General features: G+C 33.3%; 1 protein-coding gene across 5 annotated transcripts; it reads right to left on the reverse strand.

Moving 5' to 3' along the window:
- Nucleotides 1–816: 816 nt before the first annotated feature.
- NUDT12 (nudix hydrolase 12) lies at nucleotides 817–14,001 on the reverse strand. Of its 5 annotated transcripts, none has more exons than XM_039848401.1 (7): nucleotides 13,454–13,866; nucleotides 11,087–11,298; nucleotides 9,942–10,531; nucleotides 7,021–7,188; nucleotides 5,893–6,006; nucleotides 3,610–3,809; nucleotides 817–2,653 (listed from the first exon to the last, which is right to left on the reverse strand). In XM_039848401.1, the coding sequence occupies exons 1-7, from the start codon at nucleotides 13,493–13,495 to the stop codon at nucleotides 2,543–2,545; spliced, it is 1,437 nt and encodes a 478-aa protein (XP_039704335.1). In that variant the 5' UTR covers nucleotides 13,496–13,866; the 3' UTR covers nucleotides 817–2,542. The 5 variants fall into 5 exon arrangements, with proteins under 5 accessions (XP_039704335.1, XP_039704336.1, XP_039704337.1 ...); XM_039848402.1 differs by lacking the exon at nucleotides 13,454–13,866 and adding an exon at nucleotides 13,873–14,001 and having other exon boundaries at nucleotides 818–2,653; XM_039848403.1 differs by lacking the exon at nucleotides 13,454–13,866 and adding an exon at nucleotides 13,873–13,986 and having other exon boundaries at nucleotides 818–2,653; nucleotides 11,087–11,294.
- Between the last annotated feature and the right edge of the window lie 10,154 nt (nucleotides 14,002–24,155).

The raw sequence follows: 24,155 nt of genomic DNA on the forward strand, positions 1-24,155 counted from the left end.
TATATATATATATATACACACACACACACACACATAACATATGTAATACATATAATATACATAACATGTATTACATATCTAATATTCAGAACCTAATAACTGGTTCTCATCCCTAGTAAAATTTGCATTGTGAAAATTTTATTCTAAATAATGAATTTGTTTTATAGAACATTTTCACCTAATATTTTGCTATATATACATTAGCAACACAGTTCGAGGACCAGTTTTGTCTATTGTTATATGAGATTTAATTAAGTTTATTTGCAGCAAACTCATACTTTTTCCTTCTACCTCATGGCCTCATCTTGGTTGTTCTGTTGTCTTTACCCATATCCCTTACCTGATCTTTAAAAGAATTACTCAGTCATTTTTTTCCAATTAAATGAAATATGTAGGCTTCTATCTAATTCTTTTAGTCCTTCCATGAATAGTAAATGAGTGAAAAATTAAAAATGCAAAGGCTGGTAATATTATGCAATAAAAAGACATTAGAGTAACTTTAAATTTGAAGATAAAAAATTACTGACATATATATGTATCTGGAAGCCTGTGTGTACATATATACATACACATATGCTATATACATGTATATGTCTGTGTGTGTACATATATATACATATGTATGACCCAAAACTGTAAAATTAAAATTTAAATAAAAAATCTAAGTCTTCTAAATATGACAACTTTGAAAAAGGCTTTTGTACTTCTTGTTTACACATCATTAATTCTAAGTAGAGGATGATGACTGAAATTTGGCTTTTTCCACTTTCTCAGAGGATATTTATCAAATCATATTAAAAACACACGTAACACATAAAACAGAAAATAGATATATGTTTTAATGTTTTGTTACTTTCATTTCCATTAGACTACATTCATGGTTACTTGAACCTCTACCATTTCTTGGCTATTCCTTCTACTTACATGTAGCTATTCACTTCTTAGAGATTAGCAATTTAAGCATAATCATTAAAACAATAATGTACTTGGATACTGATTTTCCCTGAGTACAGGATTAAATGTCAAAAACTAAATATATAACTACGCTTTGTCAATACTTTGTATTTTACTTTGCTATCCTAACATTATGGAAACTTGAAATTTTTGATGTAATCTTAGGATCTGTAAGTATTAAAGGTACATTTGGAGTCATTATACTTCGTAATAATCAAGGCACATCACTTTCTATATTCCTATGTAGTTCAAATTTTATATATCATAATATCGTGTGAAAGTCTTAATTTTGTTGAAAGCCCTGATATCAAAAAACCTTCATCAATTACTAAGAAAATAATTGTTTATTAGTAAATAAAGTTTTATCTAAGAAAATTATTTAAGTTAAATGAATTTTAGTAGCTAAAATTTTAATTAACAATCTTTGGTAAACTGAATTCTTATTGTCTGATACTTTAGTTTATTCTATATATACTTTTAGTAATAGTTTCTACATTCTATTGGAGGGGGAATCCTGCACTGGGTTATACACTACAGATTGTTTTAATTAAGTTAATAAATTATAATTAAGTAACTTAATTTTAAAATATGACAATTCTATGTTGCAAAATTGTAAACTATGTATTTACTTTCTAAAGGCTTCTTAGAATGTGTTGATTTAAGGCCAAAACCAAGATGTTATATTTGAATTTAATAAATGTTGTTAGTAATGATTATAAAATCTTTTGCTAATGTAGGTACCTCTCTTATCAAAAAATGACATTTGTTTTAAGACTTTGAGTATAACTAACAGATAAATAGATTAATTAATTTTAGGTTTAAGGAAGAGGTCCCAAACACAATGGTATACTCTCACTTAAGCTATCCTTCCACGAGGGCATCATATTCTGATCACTAGCACAGCTGTTAAAATACAAAATTCTTAACACTGATGAAAATAGACTAGTAGCAACAGTAAAACCATAGCACTGCTATAACAATGCAACCAGAAGAAAGTGAATTATAATGGGAAGATGAGCAAAAATCAGCTATTGACAATCGAAAGAATCTTTGTGATAATGAAAAGACTAAAAATCAAGCTCAAAATTCATTAAAATTATTTGCCTCATTTCTCAAAAAAGATATGATGTAAAGCCAGTGTTTTTATTAAATATATAAATCCATCTGGGATTTATTTAATATCTGACCTTTGAGGAGAATTCCTTTAAATAGGTTTTAGTGATTGGTCTTTAGTGTTTGGTCTAATATGAAGTGCTAAAATTTAGATTTATTTACATTTTCAGAACATACTTCTTTACAACATGATTTCTTATTAGAAATACAGTTTTGTGAGATGAAATTGTGGAGCACAAAAAAATGTTCTGAGAAGGCTGACTCAGATTTAACAAACTCTGAGGCAATGTGGTAATTTATAAAAATAGAAATTGTATCATCAAGATGAAAAGTACACTTTGAAAGTATTTCCAAAAGCCAATATGATATTTTGTGTTGTGATATTTTTTAAGGAACATGGACATTTCTAATCTCGCTTGAGGAATAAGTGGTATTAGAAATCAATTACTACTCAGTCAAAGTCTAGTTATTTGATTTAGAGATTGGGGTTCATTCTAATCCAGTGTTTGATTAATTGATGTGCGATAGCTCGGCTTGGTGGCACAAAGAAGGCCTGCTTCTTCCCTTTGGTCAGAACATCCACGACCTAAAATACACCACAATAACATGTATTAGTATTTCCATGCTATCATATTAAATACCATTTATATGCTTATACAATTCAACTAAAATGTGATGACTGTTACTGTGAATAACAGCAGTGGAGAGTGACAACATTCATATTCAACATGAAAAATTTAGTACAGTATCTATAGTTGCTTCAATGAGTTAGTGATTCAATTCTAGAAAGGCATATTTCTTTAAAAAACGAGGTCATGAAAAAGCAAAGTATATGCTCCACATTTATTTTCAAAGTGAAGTCAACTTCTAGGACAGGTTCGGTTTTATAAAATTCTAAAAAAAAAATCTAATTTCTGCTTTTTGAGCTTGAGCATAAAATAAATTTTGTGTAGACAAAGTCAGAAAGAATTTCAGGTCTTTAGTATTGTAGTGTATCCATCCATCTGTTTTCTGTACAAATACTTTGGGTCATGCATAACATAGACAAGTAATTTATCTCTCATTATATTACTTAATGATGGCATTTAAAAAAGTTTTTGTGAGTATATGTTTCTTATACAGTTTTGTCATTCTTGTCCTTAAGTATATTTTAAAATGAACAAGAACTTTTCAGAAATTTTAAGCATTTTTACTGAGTTTTTTGAGAGATGTTTTAAAGCTATAAATTAAAATATAAAACGTCTAAGAATGATATTACTGTTTCTCATCTCTGAAATAATGTTTACCTATTTTAAGTCCATTGAAAGGTATTAATATGAAGGAATGGCATTTGAAATTAGAAAATGGCATAGAACCATCATTACTAGATGAATCTTACAAAATGAGTTAACATAGGACAAACCAATTACACTGTAATCCATGCATGATGAATGGGCCATAGCCATTCATTCAACTTGTTGAAAACATGTAACCCTGTTGCATGCCTAAACCAATACAGTCAGAGAACAATCAATAGAAGAAAGAAATTAAATTGAACTTTACCTGTTCTCTAGTGAACCAGCGGGCATCCTCTATTTCATTCTTGTCAACTTTAATTTCTGTAGACACAGCCACAGCTAAGCAACCAATCATTAACGAGGAGGGCATGGGCCATGGTTGACAAGAGACATACTGAACATGGCCAACTTTGACTCCACTTTCCTCTTCTACTTCTCTCCGAACAGCATCTTCTATTGTCTCCCCTAATCAAATGGGGCAAAAGAACAGGTAGTTGATGAACATGCCCTGGATAGTTTGTGTTCCGATTGGTTTAAACATATGGAAATCACTTTGGACAGAAACCCAATTCAAAGAATCAGAAAGCAGAAACCTAAAACTAGACCAGAATTCAAGAAAACATTATATTTAAAAGTATATGACCATATACACAATCAAAATACCAATAAACTTCATTTCTTAAAGGTCCTAATTTTTAGTTACAGTTTAAAAATTATAACACCTACAACTATCCAGCACCTACTATTGGCTAAACACTATGCAGTATTTCATTTATGGATTATCACTAGTTATAAATATCACTATGTAATTTTTATAAAAAGCTAACATTTTCTGCATTAAAATCTTGAAACTCTTTTATGTTGTTGATTATTGCAGATTACTCTTTTCAAAATAGTTAAAAAGCCACAAAGATGAAACTTAATGTTTTTCTTTCTAAATGAGTATTTTCCTCTGGATGACTGTTAACTCAGCTAATGATAAAATAAAATGATTCCTATAAATGTATTTGATTTGTTGGAATTGAGAATAGAATAGAGAGAATAGTTTCTAAATTAAAGTTTACCTAGAAGTTAGAAATATTTTGCAATATTTAGAAATATTAGGGATATTTTGCAAAATATTTTTGCAAAATATTCGAAATAAACAACCAAAACAAATATAGGCAAAAAATATAAGCATGTAAAATTCAGAGATAAAGATAATTGTATGCTTAATACACACTTGTAAAAGTTGCTCCATCAGCAGGGAAATGAAAATGACAACTATGATGACATAATATTTCACACACATCAGAATGGCAAATTAAAATGTCTGAAAATCCTAGCTTGGTGAAGATGTGGAACAAAAGAAAATTTCATGTACTGCTAAAAGGAGTGTAAATTGGCCAAGGCTCTTCAGAGAACAACTTGGCAATCTCTAGAAAAGGTTAAGATGCTCGGATCCTATGATGAGCTAGCAATTCTATTCTCAGGTATATACGCTAAATAACTCGCAAATGTGTCCAAGGAGTAGTATAAATATATTCATGGCAGTATTATTTGTAATATCAAGAGCTTTAAAGTGAGCTAAATGTCCAAAAGCAGAATGAATAAATGAATTTCAGAATACTCACAAATGGAATGCTATACAGCAGTTAAAAAAAAAAATAACCTAGAGCTACTAGAGGCAGCATAGTGATTAAAAGCTCCCAGGTTTGAATCTGCACCCTACCACTTACTAGCTACTTGACCTTGGCAAGTTATTCAGTCCTTGTGCCTTAGTGCCCTATCTAAAACTGCTTTAACAGTATCTAACTTTATAAAGTTGTATGAGGATCATATAATTTAATATATGAAAAACCTTCAAAACAGAGCATGGCTATAAATATGTTTACTATTATTATTTATCAATACAGGTTACTATTAGAAGTTGAGATTAAACATGTATTAGATATATTCGTTCATTTATTCCACAAATATTTATTGAACTCCTACTACATAAGAGGCACTGCTCTAAGGTAAAATCTTGATACACCAGTGAATAAAACAAAGTCCTTGCCCTTAGGGAACTTACTTTCTGGTATGAGCAGATAATAGCTAGCTAGCTAGCTACATATGTGCACACATACATGCATGTATACATGCATACATGCATACATACATACCATGTTTGGTGGTGATGAATGCTACAAGGAAAAGTCAGGTAGAATGACAAGAACTGTGGATGCTGGGTATAGCGCTAACTAATATATTTGAGGCTATCAGGGAAGGCCTTTTGAAAAGGTAACAGCCGAGTCTAGTACAGAAGTGAGGTGTAAATCGTGCAGATACCTTGGGTAATGGCAACATATGAAAGCTATATGACAGAGTACTGAATTTTTAGAACAGACAAAATTATTCCACTTGTCAAGACAAAAATTATATCATTTAAAATACACAGAAAATATTTAAAAAATCCCAGTTTTATAATATGATAATTTATCAAAGATTTCTCAAATGCTGTCAAAAATTTTTATTTGAAAATTATTAGCTAAATGAAAATTATAAAAATTATTAAGAAAAGGCTTACCAGGTTCAATAAATCCAGCAAGGCAAGTAAACATGCCTGGGGGAAATCTTTTCTGCCTGCCTAAAAGACATTTGGTCCCATCTGGATGAATAACTTGCATGATTACTACTGGATCTATCAAAAAAAAAAAAAATCAGACGTATAAATGACAGAAAAAAATAATTTAGACTCATTGCATGAAGTCACTGTCTAGTGTGACAATAAAAAGACTTTAGTTTCTAGTTACAAGAGGTTGTTTCTTTCTACCTAGTGACAGAGTATTTCAGGGAAGTAGCATAGAATAATGTCAGATAAAAGAAGATCAATTTTGCCTTCCTTCTCATCTTAATAGCAACACGTATTGTGTACTTAGGTATGCTATTTTTGAATAAAAAAAGTTTTAGAAGGTAATACATGGCGTGGAGAAAATTCAAATTTTATCATAGCAAATGTAGTGAATTTCCCTCTCTCCTTTCCATATCAATTCTTAACAAAATGATTTTAAAAGCTCTATGTAGCTCTATGATTAAGTCCACTAAAAAAAGTATATTTGTATTAAATAACAATTAATCTCTCCAGAAGTCACTGATTTATTGAATTATCCTCACTAGATCATGACCGAGAACCAGGAATATAAAAGGCTCCTGAGCAGCAAAAACAGATCACTAAACCATGCATTTTACTCTCAAACCTCCTTAGCTGTTGCTGGGTCTATGTGTTTTCAACAGTTTTAAAGGGCTGGGTTATCTAAATCTACAGCAGACTCAAAGCAGGCAATTAAAAGACAGACAGAAGGAACAAGCAGATACCAGGCTATACTGCTTATGGGATGTCTCAAACAGGCACTGAATTTTGGGGCTTTTTTTTTGTCTTTGTACTAAATGGACCCGGATTAGTGAGCTTTTGAAATCATGTATCTCAACAAATTCATATTGATTAACCTAGGGATAAGAAATGGCTAATTATGTACAATGTCCTTTACTTGAAAGTCATGAAGGTATGTCATAGTATTTACAGTCTTATTGGTTATTAAATTAAATATGCTTTTAATAAAAAGGTTAACCCCTCAGCTACTCAAAATCTTGTCTTTCCAGAATGTCTCATTCCATAAGATTCTAGATGGCTAAGATTTCACTGTAAAAGGCTTACCAACTCTTGGATATGATGTGTTGTGAACACCATGGAGGCTAGGACACTGTTCTTTTAAGCACACTCTTTTATAGCCACCTTCTTCAATTTTAGTTGCACTTCCACAGGTTGGGCAGAACTTATATCGACTGTGCCATGCAAGAACAGATCTTGCTTGAGCTACAACCCCTTTAAGAGAAGCACAAAAAGTTTTAATTCTGTCACAAAATACAAACAAATTAATACGTAAGTAAAATGTCCTTAAGTCACAATAAAGATATATATTTTCTAAATAGCTGTGTGATCAAAGGTTTAGTATTCCTGTTTTTATATGTACATTTCTTTTAAAGTAAAAGATTTAATTCTACAGATGACAAGTGAAATTTAGATTTAACTTTAATTTGAACTAATAAAATAAAACTTTCATATAACATCCATCTACTATACTCTATTAACTCAGTCTTTTACAACAGGTGATTTTGAAATTTTGGATATACAAGATTCTAGTGCATAGTGACTTTACAAATAGTTACTTTACAACAGTGACTTTTATAAAAATACACTACAAAGGCAGTTCTTAACATAGACTTGAACTATAAAAGGCAATATTACTAAGAAACTGCAGGAACCCATCTCTCCTTGGTACTAAGCCACTACTCGTCCATGTCACTGTGGAACATATTCTGTTTACAAATGGAAACTGCATAGAGTATAAAAAAGATACTGTATTTATAACATGCGTGGTTAACTTTGTTTATGGAAAAAAATGCCTAACAGAATAAATCTTAGAATATACACTTTGGCTATTGTCTTTACCTTAGTACTTAAAAAAAGGATATGCCCTGACCAGAAATATTACAATTGAAGCAATAAGACTAGAAATGCTATATTTCAAATGCCTGACAAATGTTCTCCCTAAAATACATTATTTGGTCCAAGGATTTTGGAAATAAATAATCTTAAACAACAATAACAATATTTTAAACTGGAAAAAATGAAATAAATCATAAATAAAAACAAATGTAACAATGAAATTCAATAAACCATAGGCAACATTAAATATTTGCCTGCTATATTACCTCATAACATGTAACTTAGTCTAAGGTATCTACATTAGTTCAGTATCATTACAATAAGAAAAACTGACGTTAATATGAGTACTTACTATATGCCAAGCATCATGCAAAAATCTTTATATATATACATCATCATATTTATGTTTAGAGTAATCCCATGACATAGGTATTATTATTATGCTCATTTCCTGGAGGAGGAAACTGATGCACAGAGAGGTTAAGTAATTGTGTAAATTTATATAGCAAGTGAGTAAAAGGGCCTCAGTTTCCTCAATAGTTAAGAAAAAAAGGTCCTTTTGATCTTAAAATTATATATATAGCTCCAAAGAAAACATATTTTATTTTCTTTAAAAAGTAGAATGTTTTGTCCACAAATGTGGGGAATAAAACTAACATTCTAGACTTTCGGTGGAGGTGTCTAAGCAGTCTCTGGAAGGAACTCACCTAATGGAAGGTGACACGGTCAAGCGATCTCTTCCTTACCTCTCTTTAACTCCTCACTCTACCATGATCTAGCTTCTGCTCCTTCCACTCCACTGATGCTCCTCTTGCCAAATTCATCAACAATTTCATATTACCAAAACCAAAGATTCTTGAAAAAAAAATCTTTGTCTTCATCTTAAATTCTGAACATCATTCAACATATTTAACCAGTACCTCCAAGAAATACTCTGCTCTCATGGTTTGCATGCCTCCTGTTTTCTACCTGCCTTATGACCACACTGTTAACATCACCTTTGATGGCTCCTCTACTTCTACCTGACCTTTAAATGTAGAGATTCAGGTATAATTCCGAGGTTCTCTTTCTTGCCTGCTCAACTCTAAGTAATCTTAGTAGTCTCCTGGGATTTAAATACCATCTTTGTGTTGATGACTCCCATATGAGTATCTCCAGTTTGGACCGCTCCTCCTCTCTCCAGATTCTAATATCCTCTAAAACTTAGCATGCCCAAAACTGAAATCTTGACTTACTTGCTTCTCTTACTCATTACCCTACATTATTTTATCAAGAAATAGTATCTCTACCTACCAAATTACTAAAGTCCCAAACCTAGCATTCTTTTCTTTTTCTTTATTATATATTCTATACCCATTCCATCAGCAAGTTCTGTTGATTTTATCTCAAAAATATATTTTAAATGTAACTCTCTTCCATCTCTATTATTATCACCTTAATTTCAGGCCATAGTTCAGGTTACTATCACCTCTCTTATAACAGTCTCAACCTACTGATCAAGCCCAATCAGTTCTACCTCCAAAATATTTCAAACTCTTTCTTTCCACCTCACTAATCCAAGCAACTACAGTCTCTTACCTGGGATGTTGTAATCTCTAACCCCCTCTCAAAAAGACTCCTGACTTCCACACTTAATTACCTACAATTCATAATCTTCAAAGCAACCAGAGTGAGGGTTTTGTTTTTTATTTTTTTTCCTTAGACATAAGTCAAGTTATAACATTTAAATGAAATTTAGAATAAAACCTCTACTTTATTATCATGGTATAAAAGGCCCCACATGAACTGGCATACCCAGCAACAGAAAACAAAACAAAACAGTCAAGGTCTTTGCCATCAGGCTGAGTGTAGAGCAGGTGCTCAATAACGATTCATTGAAGAATTGAATAAAACCTGTATGCATGAGGGTTAATTCTGGGTGAAATTTATCTTGGCTGATTTAGACTGCTGTAACTGTAAGAGAGTGATTCCCTAGGGTGAGAACTTTACAAAGTTTCTAGAGAAGATAGGCTAATATCATTGCTTATTGGAAAAAGTGTGCTCCCTAGAAAATGTAGATACATATAACTCCAATCTAGTTACAAAAACCAGATTATTACTAATACAAGCAAGCAGTGTTCAATTCTTACCAGCTTCTTTTTCTTTCAACTGTAGAAGAGCCGGCATTGGAGGATGAAGAAAATAACAATTTTCATGTCTTTGCTTAAATTCTTCGGCAGCGTCAGAATCTATACCTAGAGCAAACCAGGCAATCAACCCATCTTCTTCTTCTCTTGGGACTTCCCCAGTATAATTAAGTAACTCTTTTTTCATTTCAAGTTCTACTCCAAGAAAAATCAAGGTGACCTTCTCAGGCTGAACCAAATAATCCTTTATATCAGTGTAGTTCAGCTGACAAAGCCTGACTTCTGGCTGTTGGGAACTTTCTTTATTGCCACCTAGAGTAACCAAGGGATTTAAATCTGAGAAAAGGATATAAACTGTGGCTGGATGGCTTTCTTTAGCTAGCAGCCAGTCAGAATTATTTCTTTTCTCACTTTTCCGGTCCAGTAGTGTCCTGCTAAAATAATTTTCACATTCTTCCACTTCATTGGTTAGGAACCAAGGCTTCTTCCCACCTTTAGCATTAGCTAATAAGTTAGCTATATGCTTATAACCCCAAAATTTAGCAATATCCAGTGCAGTCTGCCTTGATTTGTTAACAATGGACCTGTCACACCTACAGATGAAAGGAAAAATAAAAAAGGAAATAAACATTTTCTCCAGCATTTATTACAATAAAATATCTGCAGCTGCACATTATAGCCCCTCTATTTAATGATTACACGCATTTTTTTTTCTTTTAGTAATTTACCAATGGGAAGTTTAAAAGAAATAACCATAAATGATGAAAAGTTAGAGACACTGGATATTTAAAATTTCTGGATAATTATAAAATAAAAAAGCAGTAAGTTTTATGTGCTATAAGATACTAAAATTTTACAAGGGGTTCTTGGTAGTCCTACTGGGTAGCTTTATTTTTTCTATTTGGGAGGAAAATATTAGATTAACTCATAAATTTGCTTTGCTATTAAGTATAAAATGTTAATTCCTCGATAAAAAGTTAAAAGCTTTTTGTTAGAAATTATGTTGCATTTTTATAAAACAAAACTGGCCAAAGAATTATTTATGAGACCAATGATACAAATATAGCTACAAGAAAAATTTAAAAGAAAAAATGTAACCTAGAAATTAAACCATACACTCCTTCAGATGGTACGCCTAAAATGTTTACCCTTTCTCAAGTAGAAGTTGGACAACATTTGCATGTCCATTCCTTGCAGCATACATTAAAGCAGTCCAGCCATTTTCAGAAGTTTCATTGAGAAGAGATGGAGAATGACTGAGCATTACTGTTAACCTGGCAATATCACCTTCTGCAGCAGAACAGTGAAATTGGGAAATTATTTCTTGCTTTGGACTTCTTTCTATAGAAGACATTTCTTCCTTAAAAAAAGAAAATAGAAAAAAACATTTGCAATTGCTTTTTATATCATGTTGAACATTATCTAAATGCTAATATAATTAGAATAATATATGTGGTTTCTAAAACAACATATTCATCAAAAGGTAGTGAAATGTTAACAGCATATATTTCAAAATTGTTATCAGTTAAGAATTTTAATATAATTCAACATGGCGGATGTATAGTTTTGGTAATAGATGAGGGGGCCATACCCTTGGGAGAGGGAGTCGGGTAATAGCTTTACAAAGAGGAGCAGGTACTTGAGGCAGACCAGAGAGACTTCAATATGGACTAGGAGCATTAGGGAGATTAAAGTGGATAGAAGTTAAGGCAGAAGTTTTTAGCAGATGACAAGTATTCTCTTAGATTCTATGGTACCAGAAACAGGTGTCTGCCCTCAGAGAAATTATGATCCTATAACAAATTCAAAATCTAAGTTTCAATTGAAATCAATTTATTGCTTTCCATAATTAATTCTGCATTCTATTTCAAATTGATTTTTGTTCATGGCATGAGGTAGGGGTCAAGATACATTTTTATCCCATTGGATAATCCATATGACTGGGCATTATTCTTGAAATTGCCATCTTTGGCTCATTGAATTGCAGTATTTTCGTTGTTATAAATCAGATGACCATATATTTTAGATCTATTATTGGACACTGTCCTATTGGTCACTATCCTTGAATCACAGACACTTTCTAAACCTTTAACTTTGCCTGCTTTGTCACTCTGTTGTTTCGGCAAGAAAAAAAATACAAAAAATTATTGTTTCATACCTCTTAACAAATGTTGCCTAATCATAGACTGAATATGGTAAGGCACAAACTGAGCTATTTTTATCTGGAAATGGTTCAGTTTCAGTTACTTATAAACTTCTCAAAATACTTTTTCTAAGATATGAATTTTTTTTCTATACAGCATTTTCTAAATGCTATTATGAAAAGATTTGGGCTTCTAACTAGGCTTCTATCATTTGAAGCAACATGGTATTTAGGCTAAAAAGGAGGAAAGGTTATAATCCATAGTTTTTGACAGTTGTCTGTCAGGTTCTGACACTACAATTTGATCAATTTTATACTGGAAATAATATGAACATAATTTAGGGGAAAAATGGGAGAATGAGATTAACTTGTGTCTGTTCACCCTTCTTGTATCTTTCTGCTACTCATAAAGAAATAGGTGAAAACGATAAATAGGTGAAATATACTCATAGGAATGGAAACATTTGGATAAAACCTCACATTGAAAATCGGTTTACAACTTAAATTAGAAGTGACTTCTATATTAGAAAAGTTCTTTTCTTTTGATTTACTATAGAATTTATCTGACTATTCTCTTCATATTGAGATTTCTAAATGCTTTAAAAATATTATGAATAACAAAAGCTACAAATTTTAAGGACTTAGTTTTCAAGCATTGTTATATACTGACTCATGTGTAGTCTTCTTTCCAAGCTGCCTTTTCATTAAATTTATTTTCCATAAAATCTTATCATACAAGTTCACTAGTTAGGTTTACTTGAAGCAATATTTTACTGTCTCATGTTTTAAATTCATGGTCAGTTCCTCATCCTCTTCGCTGGCCACTCCAGGTGACTGCCAAACTGTCCTCCAAAAATACAGTACCATTCTGTAGCCTGTGATGCTTATGCACACAGTATTCTCAGGAGAAAGTTGAAAATGTACACTTTTCTCCTCAGCTTTCTCAGCAGAAATGCTATCTAGAAATAGAAACATTACTCATTCCAGAGAAACATGCAAAGTCTGATATCCAACTTCACTGCTTGAGTTACTTTTTCATTTCTCATTGACAGTTACTCCAGAAGGTAAGGACTTGAAGGCAGGATGAGGTGATTCCGTTAAATGCTACCCTTGCTCTGCAAGAAGAGCAAGGTCTATTCTGAGAGGTCGTTTAAAAGAATCTTAGGTTTAAAATGTCCTAAGATTTTATACAAACCAACATCCACCTTTTACTGATGTTACTCAGGGCTCATGACTTGCCCAAGGTTACATAGATAGATAGATAGACAGAAAGACAGACAGACAGACAGACCAGACCAGGCCAACCCAGGGGAGGGGGGGGGGGGGGGGGAACCCTCACATGTGGCTCTGTTACTTATTTGAAGTCACTGACCATTAAACAAATTCCACTTCCTTGAGCAGTCAAGATGGCCATTTAACCAATCAAACGCCATCCATGTACGACGGTCTCTTGAAACGGTCAAAGGCCTTGAGACAGTTTATATTCTGCGAGATTCCTTCTATTAACGTGGACCCACACATGAAGCAGCATTTTCTTTCCCCCACCTCAAAGACTGAACTGGAAACGCCACCGGCAGCAGGATCGGCTGCACTCCCCACTCCCTCCCCGGAGCCCTGGCTGCCCAGCCGCCGCTCCCGCGCTTGCTCCGGTGCTTGCACCAGCGCCCCAGGGCGACGTTGCGACACACAACTAAGCAGGACGGGGCAGGACAGAGCGGAGGCAAAAGAGCATTGAGAATTGGTCACCGGCCCCACACTAGGGCCGATCAACTGGCCGAAGCTGCTACTAACCCAAAGACGACCAGAATAGAGGAAACCAGGAAGTGGTCGAAGGACTAGGAAAAATCCCACACTTGCTCTTCTCAGTGCCGGATGGAGCCTTCCTGACTTCCGGTAGAGGGCCGGTGTCCTCGCACGATTTTATGGGAGTTGTAGTTTGGAGGCCAAAGGCTGTGAACGAGCCGAGAAGAGGCGGGGCTTGAGGGGAGCGGGGAAAACGTTTGGGAACGTTGCGGTAAGAGTTCCTGGCTGGAACCACTGACTTCCTGGCGGTGAGTGAAGGGTTGGTTATTCTTCCGGGTGAGACCAAGATGTGTACGGTGTGGTGCTAACGATGGAAAACTCCAGATTTGTGGAAACGGTTTTAAGTTTTCCAGTATTTCGCACCCAGGTGACATAGTTCAGTGCATTGGAGTGTTCAAAGCATTCTTTTATGTTAAGTAAAACAGGAGTATTGACCAAGTCATTACAGTACATGACCTTAAACAAGTTGTAGGCCTCTGAACTTCAATCTCATATGAAAGTGGTACCATGTTTTGAAGCCCACCTCATTCAGTCGTCCATTAAAAAGTCCATACAAAGAGCCCACAATACCTTCTTGGGTTGTGATGTTTAAATAGGCTGATGGATGCAGAACTCTTAGGACAGTGCTAAGTCTAGAGCTAGTATACACAACACAATTATTGCTGCCGTTATTATTTTATTTGGTTCACTTTAATGCTCCAAAAGCTACAGAAGTTACATGAGTCAGATTACAAAGGTAGGTGTTGTCAGTCTTCTAACATCCAGGTATTTTTACTAAGCTGTCTTCTTGGAAATTGTCAACAATTAAGTAGTCTTTTAAGGTTTACCATTGCTTTCTACCCTGATTTTAGGCATTAGAAGCTTCTTACAGTGAAGTTGTATATATTTGTCAACATTGTCCTTTTATAACTGCTCTTTTTAGCTTTGCCCTGTGCTTCTTTCTGAAAATAGTCGTCTTCAGTCTTCAATGATTTCAATGATCAGATATTTCAGAAATACTAAGTTTTAGTTAATTCACTTGGAATACCCAATCTTTGTATTCAAACATATATTGAGATAAATAGATTAGTATAATGTATGCTCATATATTAATCATCCAGCATAAACAATTATTAATATATAGTCCTCCTCTCAGCCCTTTAGATTATCTTGAATTCTAGACACCATATTATTTTATTGTTGAATATTTAAGAATAAACATTTGGGATTATGTCTATATATCTATAATAGGGCTTTTAAAAAGAACATTACTACAATATCATTCGTCCAACTTAAACTTTACAATAATTCTGTAATAGAAAAGAGACATTCAGTATCAAATTTAATCATCTCATTAAAGTGTTACTCAAATAAGGACCTAAACAAAGTTCCACATTACATTTGATGTTTTTCACTCTGTAGGTTCCCTTCTAATTTTTTTCTTGTAGCTTATTTGTTAAGGAATAATGATCATTTGCTCTATAGAATTTTCCACTTTCCGAATTTTGCAAATTCTACTCCTATGGTGTCTTTTCCCATGTCTTCTTGTAAACTGATAGTTAAATCTACAGGATTATTCAGATTAAGGTTTTTTTTTGTTTTTGTTTTTTGGCAAAAAGATTTCATAGGTATTATTATTTCTTTCTTATTACATTACATTAAGAATCATACACTGGTTGTCTCTCTTTTTGACATGTTATTTGGTTTAGATGTTGTCATCCTGATAAAGTTTGTGATAAATATACATTTTTCCCAGCAACTTCTCAGCTAATTATTTTCTCAGCTGTTGATGATTATTGCTTAGGTCCATTATTTCATTTAGAGTTGCAAAATGGTGATATTCTAATTTGATTATTCTACATTTACTAACAGAAATTATTTTATAATAAATAACTTTACCTCATTAGATATCTGTACAGTTTATATAGGAAGACTAGGATAAATGTGTGATTTTCTCTTTTATTTCCTGGTGTTCAGAATTATGAGTTAGTTCCCTAATATCCTTCAAGTTTTTAAGTATATTTACAAACTCATGGATGTTAACATTTTTAATGTACTTCATGCCATCAAAGATATTTAACAAGTATTTTTATAATATTTATTATGTTGATGCTTAAGTTGTTTCTTCTTTGGCCTAGTGGGCTCCTGAGTTCTTTTGACCAAGACGTTGTAGTGTTTGATAGTTTACATTCTTTCTGGCATGAAAAGGTGTTTCAGAGTCATCTTGTAAGTATTCTGCACAGACATGGAATCAGCCTTTTCTCTGAGGAGCCTTGATTCCTTTTAGTAAGAAACGGCATTTAGATACCACAGTTTGCTAGTGGGTTACCAAATACTTCTTACATGTAATCCTCTTTTGTGGAAACTGAACAGATACAGATCCTATCCAATAAGAGTTTATTTTCCAAGGACATTTTGGTGCCCACATAGATGTCAATGCCTTAAAATAATGTTTTCATTTTATTACATTCCCAGTTAGAAACTTAAAGTTTCTTCAATACTTATGAGAAAAAGTTACAACTCTTTAGCCTAGCATTAGACACCCTCCTTAATATGAACCCACCATGTAATTTTAGCTATATTTTCCCAAGAATATAGACAAACTGGCTTACAGCTGACCTAGGAGACTTCTTATGCTTTCCTACTTAAATACTTTTGCTCATGCCGATTTTCTTGACTTAAATGTTTTCCCTTAATCAAATACTACTCATTTCACAAAGCCTAATTCAAGTCCCTCTTTCATTGGATCTTCTAGATCATTTCTGTCCATGTGATTATCCGTTTACTACCAGTATCCCCTTGCTCTTGTCACTTCAGTGTATGTTGGCTCTTCTTTCAGTTGCCAGCAATTTCTTTCTTTACTCGGGGTCTTTTACTTGTCACCAAAGCCCACTTTGTCCTCCTGCTCAGCAGACCAGCATGCCAGATAATTAATACTATCTGGGAGCAGCCCTCAGCTAATGACTGACATGATTGAATATATAAATACCTCTCACACTTTTGCTACACTGGCTAAACTGTTCTCAACTGGCTGCCAGAATTCCCCAGTGGGATTAGGATTTTTATCTACAGTAGACACTTGATTAATAACCAAACCTTTGTCTGCTGTCCCTTCCCTTTCTCATTTCCTCTCTCCCCTTCCATTGTTTTCTTCTAGATAACCGATTGCTTGTGAATCATTGTCTCTGGATTTCCTTCTTGGCAAACCTAAACTGAGACAAGGATTTTTTTCCTCCTTTCAATTCATAACTCCTATTTTATAGTAGTTATAGTAGTTAGCTTTCTCGGCATAGTTTGGGAGAATCATTAACATCATTAAATAAATAAATCCCAACTACCACTCATTCTGGAACACACTATATTCAATTATGTATATGAGAATATTATTGCAATTCAATACATGAAACTGGATTGATTGTTTTTGAGTCAAATGATTTGGAGTTCAAATTTGAAACTGTTTTTTTTTTTTTCTCTACTCACCCATGGAATCACTTTACAAAATGGCTTATTCCTTACTATTACCAGCCTTCTAAGACCTCATGGACCCATTGTTGTACTTTTTAATTTTAACTGCTCTGGAAAGTTACTCTCTACCTTTTTTGGGTGCCCTGAAAATAAATGTTGTGTATAATGCATAGACTATTTCTAGAGACAGAAATATGCCAACTGTATCCTGCAAATTTCATGAAAATCCATCCAGTCATTTCCCATCAACTGGAAAGAAACCTGACTTTATGGACAGTACATAAATAAAAGTTTATGTAGATAATTTTACTTGGTAACTAATCTTATATTATCTGGAGTTGTGCTTTATTCTTGCCACACATTACTTTTAAGTTTTTGTGTTAATTAACACTTTATATTTTTGCCTTTTTTCTAATATATTGTAATTTTTTAAATGAGGAGTCAGATTTTTTAAAGAACTATAATAATAGCTACTTTTCTTTCACTTTTAAGCCACTAAATAAAAGTTGGTTGTTGATAATGATTAGATATGCTGGGAACTGTGCTTTAACTCTACACAGTTTAGAGATGAATTCAATAAAAGTGAGGGGATCTTGAACTCTACATAAGGTTCTTGATATAAGATAATTTCACATGTAACTACACGCAGGGGCATTTCTAATTTACATACATCATACGAAAATTCTGTATTCTTAAATACACCAAGTTTGCTCTGGACTTGGACTAGTTGTTCCTTTTAAAATATTCTTCTATGGCTATAATCAACAGGACAAGTAATAACAAATGTTAGAGAGGACATGGAGAAATCGGAATCCTCATACACTGTTGGTAGGACTGCAAATTGTTATGGCCACTATGGAAAGTGATATGGAGGTTCCTCAAAAAACTAAGAGTTAACCTACCATATGATCCAGCAATCCCTCTACTGGGTTGGTTTACTCCAAAAACTTAAAAACTCATATTTGAAAAGATATTTGCACCCCAGTGTTTATAGCAGCATTATTCACAGTGGCTAGAACATGGAAGCAACCGAAGTGTCCTACGCTAGATGACTGGTTAATGAAGCTGTGGTACATATATACAATGGAATATTACTCAGTCATAAGAAGGGATGAAATACTGCCATTTGCGACAACATGGACGGACCTTGAAATAATCATACTAAGTGAAATAAACCAGACAGAAAAGGTTGCAAATCACATGATATCACATATGTGGGATATAAACCTAAAAGCAACAAATGAATAGGACAAACAAACAGAGACTCATGGACATGGACAATGGACTAGTGGTTACAAGAAAGGAGGGGGAAAATAAAAAAGTAAAATATTAAAAAAATTATGTATATATAGTATGAAAAAAAATAAACTGGCATTTAAAAACTTAAAAAATAAAATACTCTTCTAGCAAACACTCCTGGGCCCCTTCCAAGAGTACCCCCTCCCAAGCTGACTGCTCTTCTGTCTCTATCTCCATAGGTTAACTTTGCCTTTTTTTTTTTAATTGAGGTATAATTGACATGCAACATTATATTAGTTTCAGATGTACACATAATGATTTGATAGTTGTATATATTGTGGAATGATCACCACATTAAGTTTAATTGGAATCTGTCTCCATACATAGTTACAGAATTTCATTTTTCTTGTGATAAGAACTTTTAAGATCTATTGTCTTAGCAATTTTCAATTATGAAGTACAGTATTATTAACTATAGTCACCGTGCTGTATATTACATCCCCATGACATTTATTTTATATAAATAAAATAAATGTCATGGGGATGTTTGTACTTTTTGATTCCCTTCACTTATTTTGCCCCTACCTTACCCTTTGCCTCTGAATGTATGAGCTTGATTTTTGTTTTTTAGATGTTAGCTGTGGGCTTGTCATATATAGCCTTTATTATGTTGAGGTATGTTGCTTCTATACCCACTTTATTGAGAGCACTGGAACTATTCTATATTTTGACCTGAGTGGTGTTAATCTCCCTATAGATATATGTAAAAATTCTTTGAGCTATACACTCAAAGATTTATGAGTGTTATAAATTAAGATTTATGTACTTTACTGTGTGTAAATGATACCTCAATAAAAAAGTAAATAAAAATGGAGGCATCTAAAAAAAAAAATACTGTTCCCTTAGATTTTCTAATTGCAGGCTCCTTCTTGCCATTTGTGTGTCACTCAAATGTCACCTTTTTAGAGGGCTTCCCTGATCACCCAGTTTATAGTAGTTCTTCTATTGATATGTTTTTATTTCTGGCATTCTTATTTTTGATATTTCTTGTTTTCTGATGCTTATTTATTGTTTTCCCCTATTATAATATAAACTACTTCATGAGAAGGTCCTTGTTTATCTCACTGCTGTTTTCCCAGGATCTGGAATGTTGATTGGTCTTTAGGAAACATTCAGTGAATATTTGTTGATGCTGAATAAATAGTGCTTTTCATGTTAACTCAAATATATTTTTGTTGTTGCTACTAAGCCTTGGTAATTAGAACTTCTCAAATAATGTTAAGGCATGCATCTGACTTTCTGTGGTTATATTTATTTGTGTATTTATGGAATTTAGCCAGGAAAATAATATCTATTTGTTCCCTTCAAGTAGGTCATTGCCTAATAAAATAAAATAATGATAAACAATGTTCTATAACAGAGTGAAGACAAAGTGGAGAGCACATTATGGGTACCCAATCTATATTTACAGGGCAAGGTTAGAAAAGATATAGTGGAGACAAAGTGCTTACCCATGTGTTATTCTTCTCTCCTTCCAGGTCTTCTGGAAAGAGGGCATGGCCCAGGATCTTTACAACTAGACATGTTGTTGTGACTAGTTCTAGTCATTGCACTGTGGTGCTCTTTTGGGCCAAAGCAGTTATAAGACAGTGCATTTCCCTCTAGATATTTATTACTGTGTTATGGAAATCCGAATATGGCATGTTAAGATGACCAAGTCTCAAGGACATAGGACTGGCATTTACCCTTGGGAGGGAGCTATCATGGAGAGCTGCTAGACTTGGGATGGAATTTGGATGAGAGGGAAATAAACCTTGTTGCTGTAAGCCACTGAGATTTCAGAGGTAAGTTGCTACCTTGCCATACCTAGTCTATTATGTGTAATGGAGAAAACAGTGAGGAGGTAACCTGTGAACTGAGTTTCGAAGGGCCAGGGACAATGAAAGTACAAAATCTGTCAGGGATTTTTTTCTTTTTTTCTTGTCACGTTAGAACTTTGTCTCTTAAATGAGTAGGAACAAACTTAGAGATAAAAGTAGATTAGTACTCCAGATTCCAAGGAGGTTTTAGAGTCTACTAAGTAACAGATATGTCAGAAAAACACACCATAAAATCCTGATATTTAAGGGCCCTAGTAGGCAGAGTGCAGATAGCGCTCTGTCAGCAGTTCTCAACTTGTTTGATTTAAGGCCTGTTATGCTCACCCTTCCCCTTACTGAAAATGACAGCATGAAATAGCAGTTGGCAGAGATGACCAAAATAAAACACTTTACCCTTTGCAATGTGTACATCCAAAAATGCCTTTAATCTTTAAATATGCTCATTTATGATTTTTATGGGTACCAAGTCACTTTTGTTGAGGTTAGTGGTAATTTCATTGTCTTACGATTTTCAAAAACAATTTTCAGAGTTTTTCACTCTCAGAAGTATATGAAATGACTGTATTTTTCACATGAACATCAATTTAGTTTATGTCTTTTATAAAGAATTCCCAAACAGGAGTTTATTCTTACTTACAAATTATCTCTCCCCTTTTGCTGTATAAGTTGCATTTTATGAAGCAACAACCGTGATGTGAGGAGTCGTCTGTCTGATCTGAGGCGGAATAAATATTGTTTGAAAGAACAGCATTCTTTCTGTGAACTCAAGTTAATTGATGCAGTAATTTAATCATCGAGCCGCTGCTCACATTTCATGTTTAAGTCACTTAAACTTGATTTTTCTTTTTTAGAATGTCTAAGCTGATGAAGATTTAAATGGATTTGTAGCATTTAAAAATGTCCTCAAAACTGATTGCAGTGTGACATCCGTCAGATTATGTATTCAGTTTTTGTTTAGTTATTTTGAAGTTATTGGATGAAAAAAAAATCTGAATTTAATATTCTGCAACAGGTTTTTCCATCACTATGCTAAATCCCAGAGGAACACAATATATTTTTTAGTTTTAGTCTTCTGTTTTTCCTTAGGATATTTTTGACCTCAGATACTTTTCCCTTTAAATTTGACTGAGCTATGATCATAGCTGTGACCTCTAGCCTTGAAAGAAGAGGAGTTATGCCTCTCAGGAGCGATGCCTCAGGCACTTTGCAAGGCTGCTGGTGGGGATTATTTTCCCGGCTGTGAAGCAGTGACCTTCTATGGAGAGTGAATGTCTGCAGTGCACGTAAATTCCTTTAGCTGTGATTGAGAGCCTTAGGTTTGTTACCTGCTTTATGAATCAGTCCATTCTGTCTCTACGGAGGATGGGTGATTTAGTACAATATTTAAAGCTACATGTTATGTGCTCACATATAAGTTAATTTACTTTTGGGGTGCATATGGTGTGTTCTTGAGCCACATATATAATTAGTGCAGAAGTAAATCTGGAATTTTAGAATGAAAAACTGGGATGATTTTACTATGATTAGAGGGCACCTTACCTGTTATTTCTAAACAAAATGTCCTGACAGTGCTGTCAGTTGTCCCCAACTTGTCTGATTTCAGTATCTCAGAGAGGGTTTCTATTGCCTCCTAAGCTATCATTACAACAATAATATAATACTGATTACTACAATTTCTCAGAATACATTAAAAAGAGGAATGGAATTTAGAATGATTAATATGATAACACTTTTTGAAACTGTGGGCTGGCATTTTGTTTTTTATTCTCTGAATTAAACTGTCAGTCTGAATCCAATAAGTTTATAGAATTTAGAAAAATTACAAGGCTATTCTATCTCCTGTCTCTCTTTTTTATTCAAAAAGTGTATATTTTTAGCATAAAAAACTGATTTTCAACATTATATAGATGATTGTTAATGTTAATGTTAAAAATGCTTTTTATTTTCAGTTCTTGTGAAAAATCCTTGAGAATCCACTTATTGCCACAATACTTTCTAGCCAGTTCCAATATAAATCTGATCCACAGAGTTGTGGGAAAGATAGAATAATTTAAGAGAGGAGCTATGCCACTGAAGGCCATGTGAAATACTTAGAAAACCAAAATAAAGAACTATTACATAATGGCACTAGGGATATCTCATACAGTATTCCATTTTGTTTAGTTAAAAAGTTACCTGCTTTGGATGAAAACATTTCAAATTTAAATCACACAGAGCTTTTCTGAAAAGAAGAACATCAATGTGACCCTTCTTATGTAAGTCTAAGCACTTTCTTCTGAAATAAAATTTGAACATTAATTAATTCAAAAATAAATAAGGAGTTCTTAAAACGTTAATGGAGAAAAGTATTTAAAGGTACAATTTAGTCAAATTCTATGATCAAATCTGTTCCTTTTCCAGGGTTTAAAGTTAATGGAGCTCACTTATACAAAATATATGTATCAAATTTTGTTAAATCCAACTGTTTAAGTTCCAGTGGATAAAGCATAACTTACCTAAGTTATAACTCAATATTAATTTTCTTTTGCTTGGTTTCTGGTTTTCTTAGCAAAGGAAACATGATATATTTGAATGCAGATTGATTTAAAAGTCCCCGGCTTATGAAATCTGATAAAGCAGAGAGGGAAAACAAAAACGCAATATTTTGTTCCATCACTAATACGATGGCATGGGATAATCAGGTGATGATCTTAGCATCCTAGCTATATATCAGCTAGCACCTTTACACTTACTTTTGCCTCTCCCCTCCTTCCTTACCTTTCTCTCATCTTCTGTGTTCAAGATTTTAACTTGGCTTAAGTGAGAAAAACTAGATTGATATAACTGGGACAGTGATTACATTGCTTTTCACATATTGGTCCTAGTCATGAAATCAGAATATAATTTCACCTTTGAGTTTTAATGATCTCAAATAGGATAGTAGTACATTATAATTTGATTTGTAAGCCTGCTTTTGGAAAGATGTATAAATTATATTTGTGGAATTGTGTAGGATCAAAATGTAAAGAATGGTGTAAACAATCTGATTTATAGTTCATAATTTTTTTCCTTACAAGTAGCCTTTGCCTTCTTCTTAGCATTTCCACTGTGCCACCATCATTGTTTATGATTTTTACTAGGATTATTACAGTGGCTTTACAACTGCTTTACTTGTTTCAGAGATTATCTTAATTCACATCTCCCTGGTTCCCTGATGGTTAATGGATGGATATTCAGATAGGGTAATTTTGCATTATTTTTAGGTGAGAAATTGTTTATTATATATTGGTATCACATATAAATACAGCTATGTAAATGTTCTTTTTCTTCAGGCCCTAAATGCTCACCTGGTAACCAATTTCTATTGACAACTTTATTTTTGCCTTTAGAAAAAAAAAAAATCCTGTTTTATGTAATATTACAGGACCAGCACAAGAATGTAAAATTTTGAAGCTCTTAACGTTCTTTTTGAAATGAGTGTGAGGACAGAGTGAATCATAGGAAGCAGGTTCTGTATAAGGATAATGTATTTTGATGATATTCAAATTCATTCAGCAAAGACCAAATAAGTCAGAGCAGATTTGCTGGTTCATCAGTTGTGCTTCTTCTTCATCCTTATTAGTAAACTGTAACACATTTTACAAAGACTCATCATTTCCCACAGGGCACAGCTCTGGGTTAAGCCTGAAAAGCAACTTTCATTATAGATCATTCATTGAAAGCAGAGTG

This window comes from Pteropus medius, unplaced genomic scaffold (genome assembly GCF_902729225.1).
Source record: "Pteropus medius unplaced genomic scaffold, Ma_sr-lr_union100, whole genome shotgun sequence".
In the NCBI taxonomy this organism is placed as follows: domain Eukaryota; kingdom Metazoa; phylum Chordata; class Mammalia; order Chiroptera; family Pteropodidae; genus Pteropus; species Pteropus medius.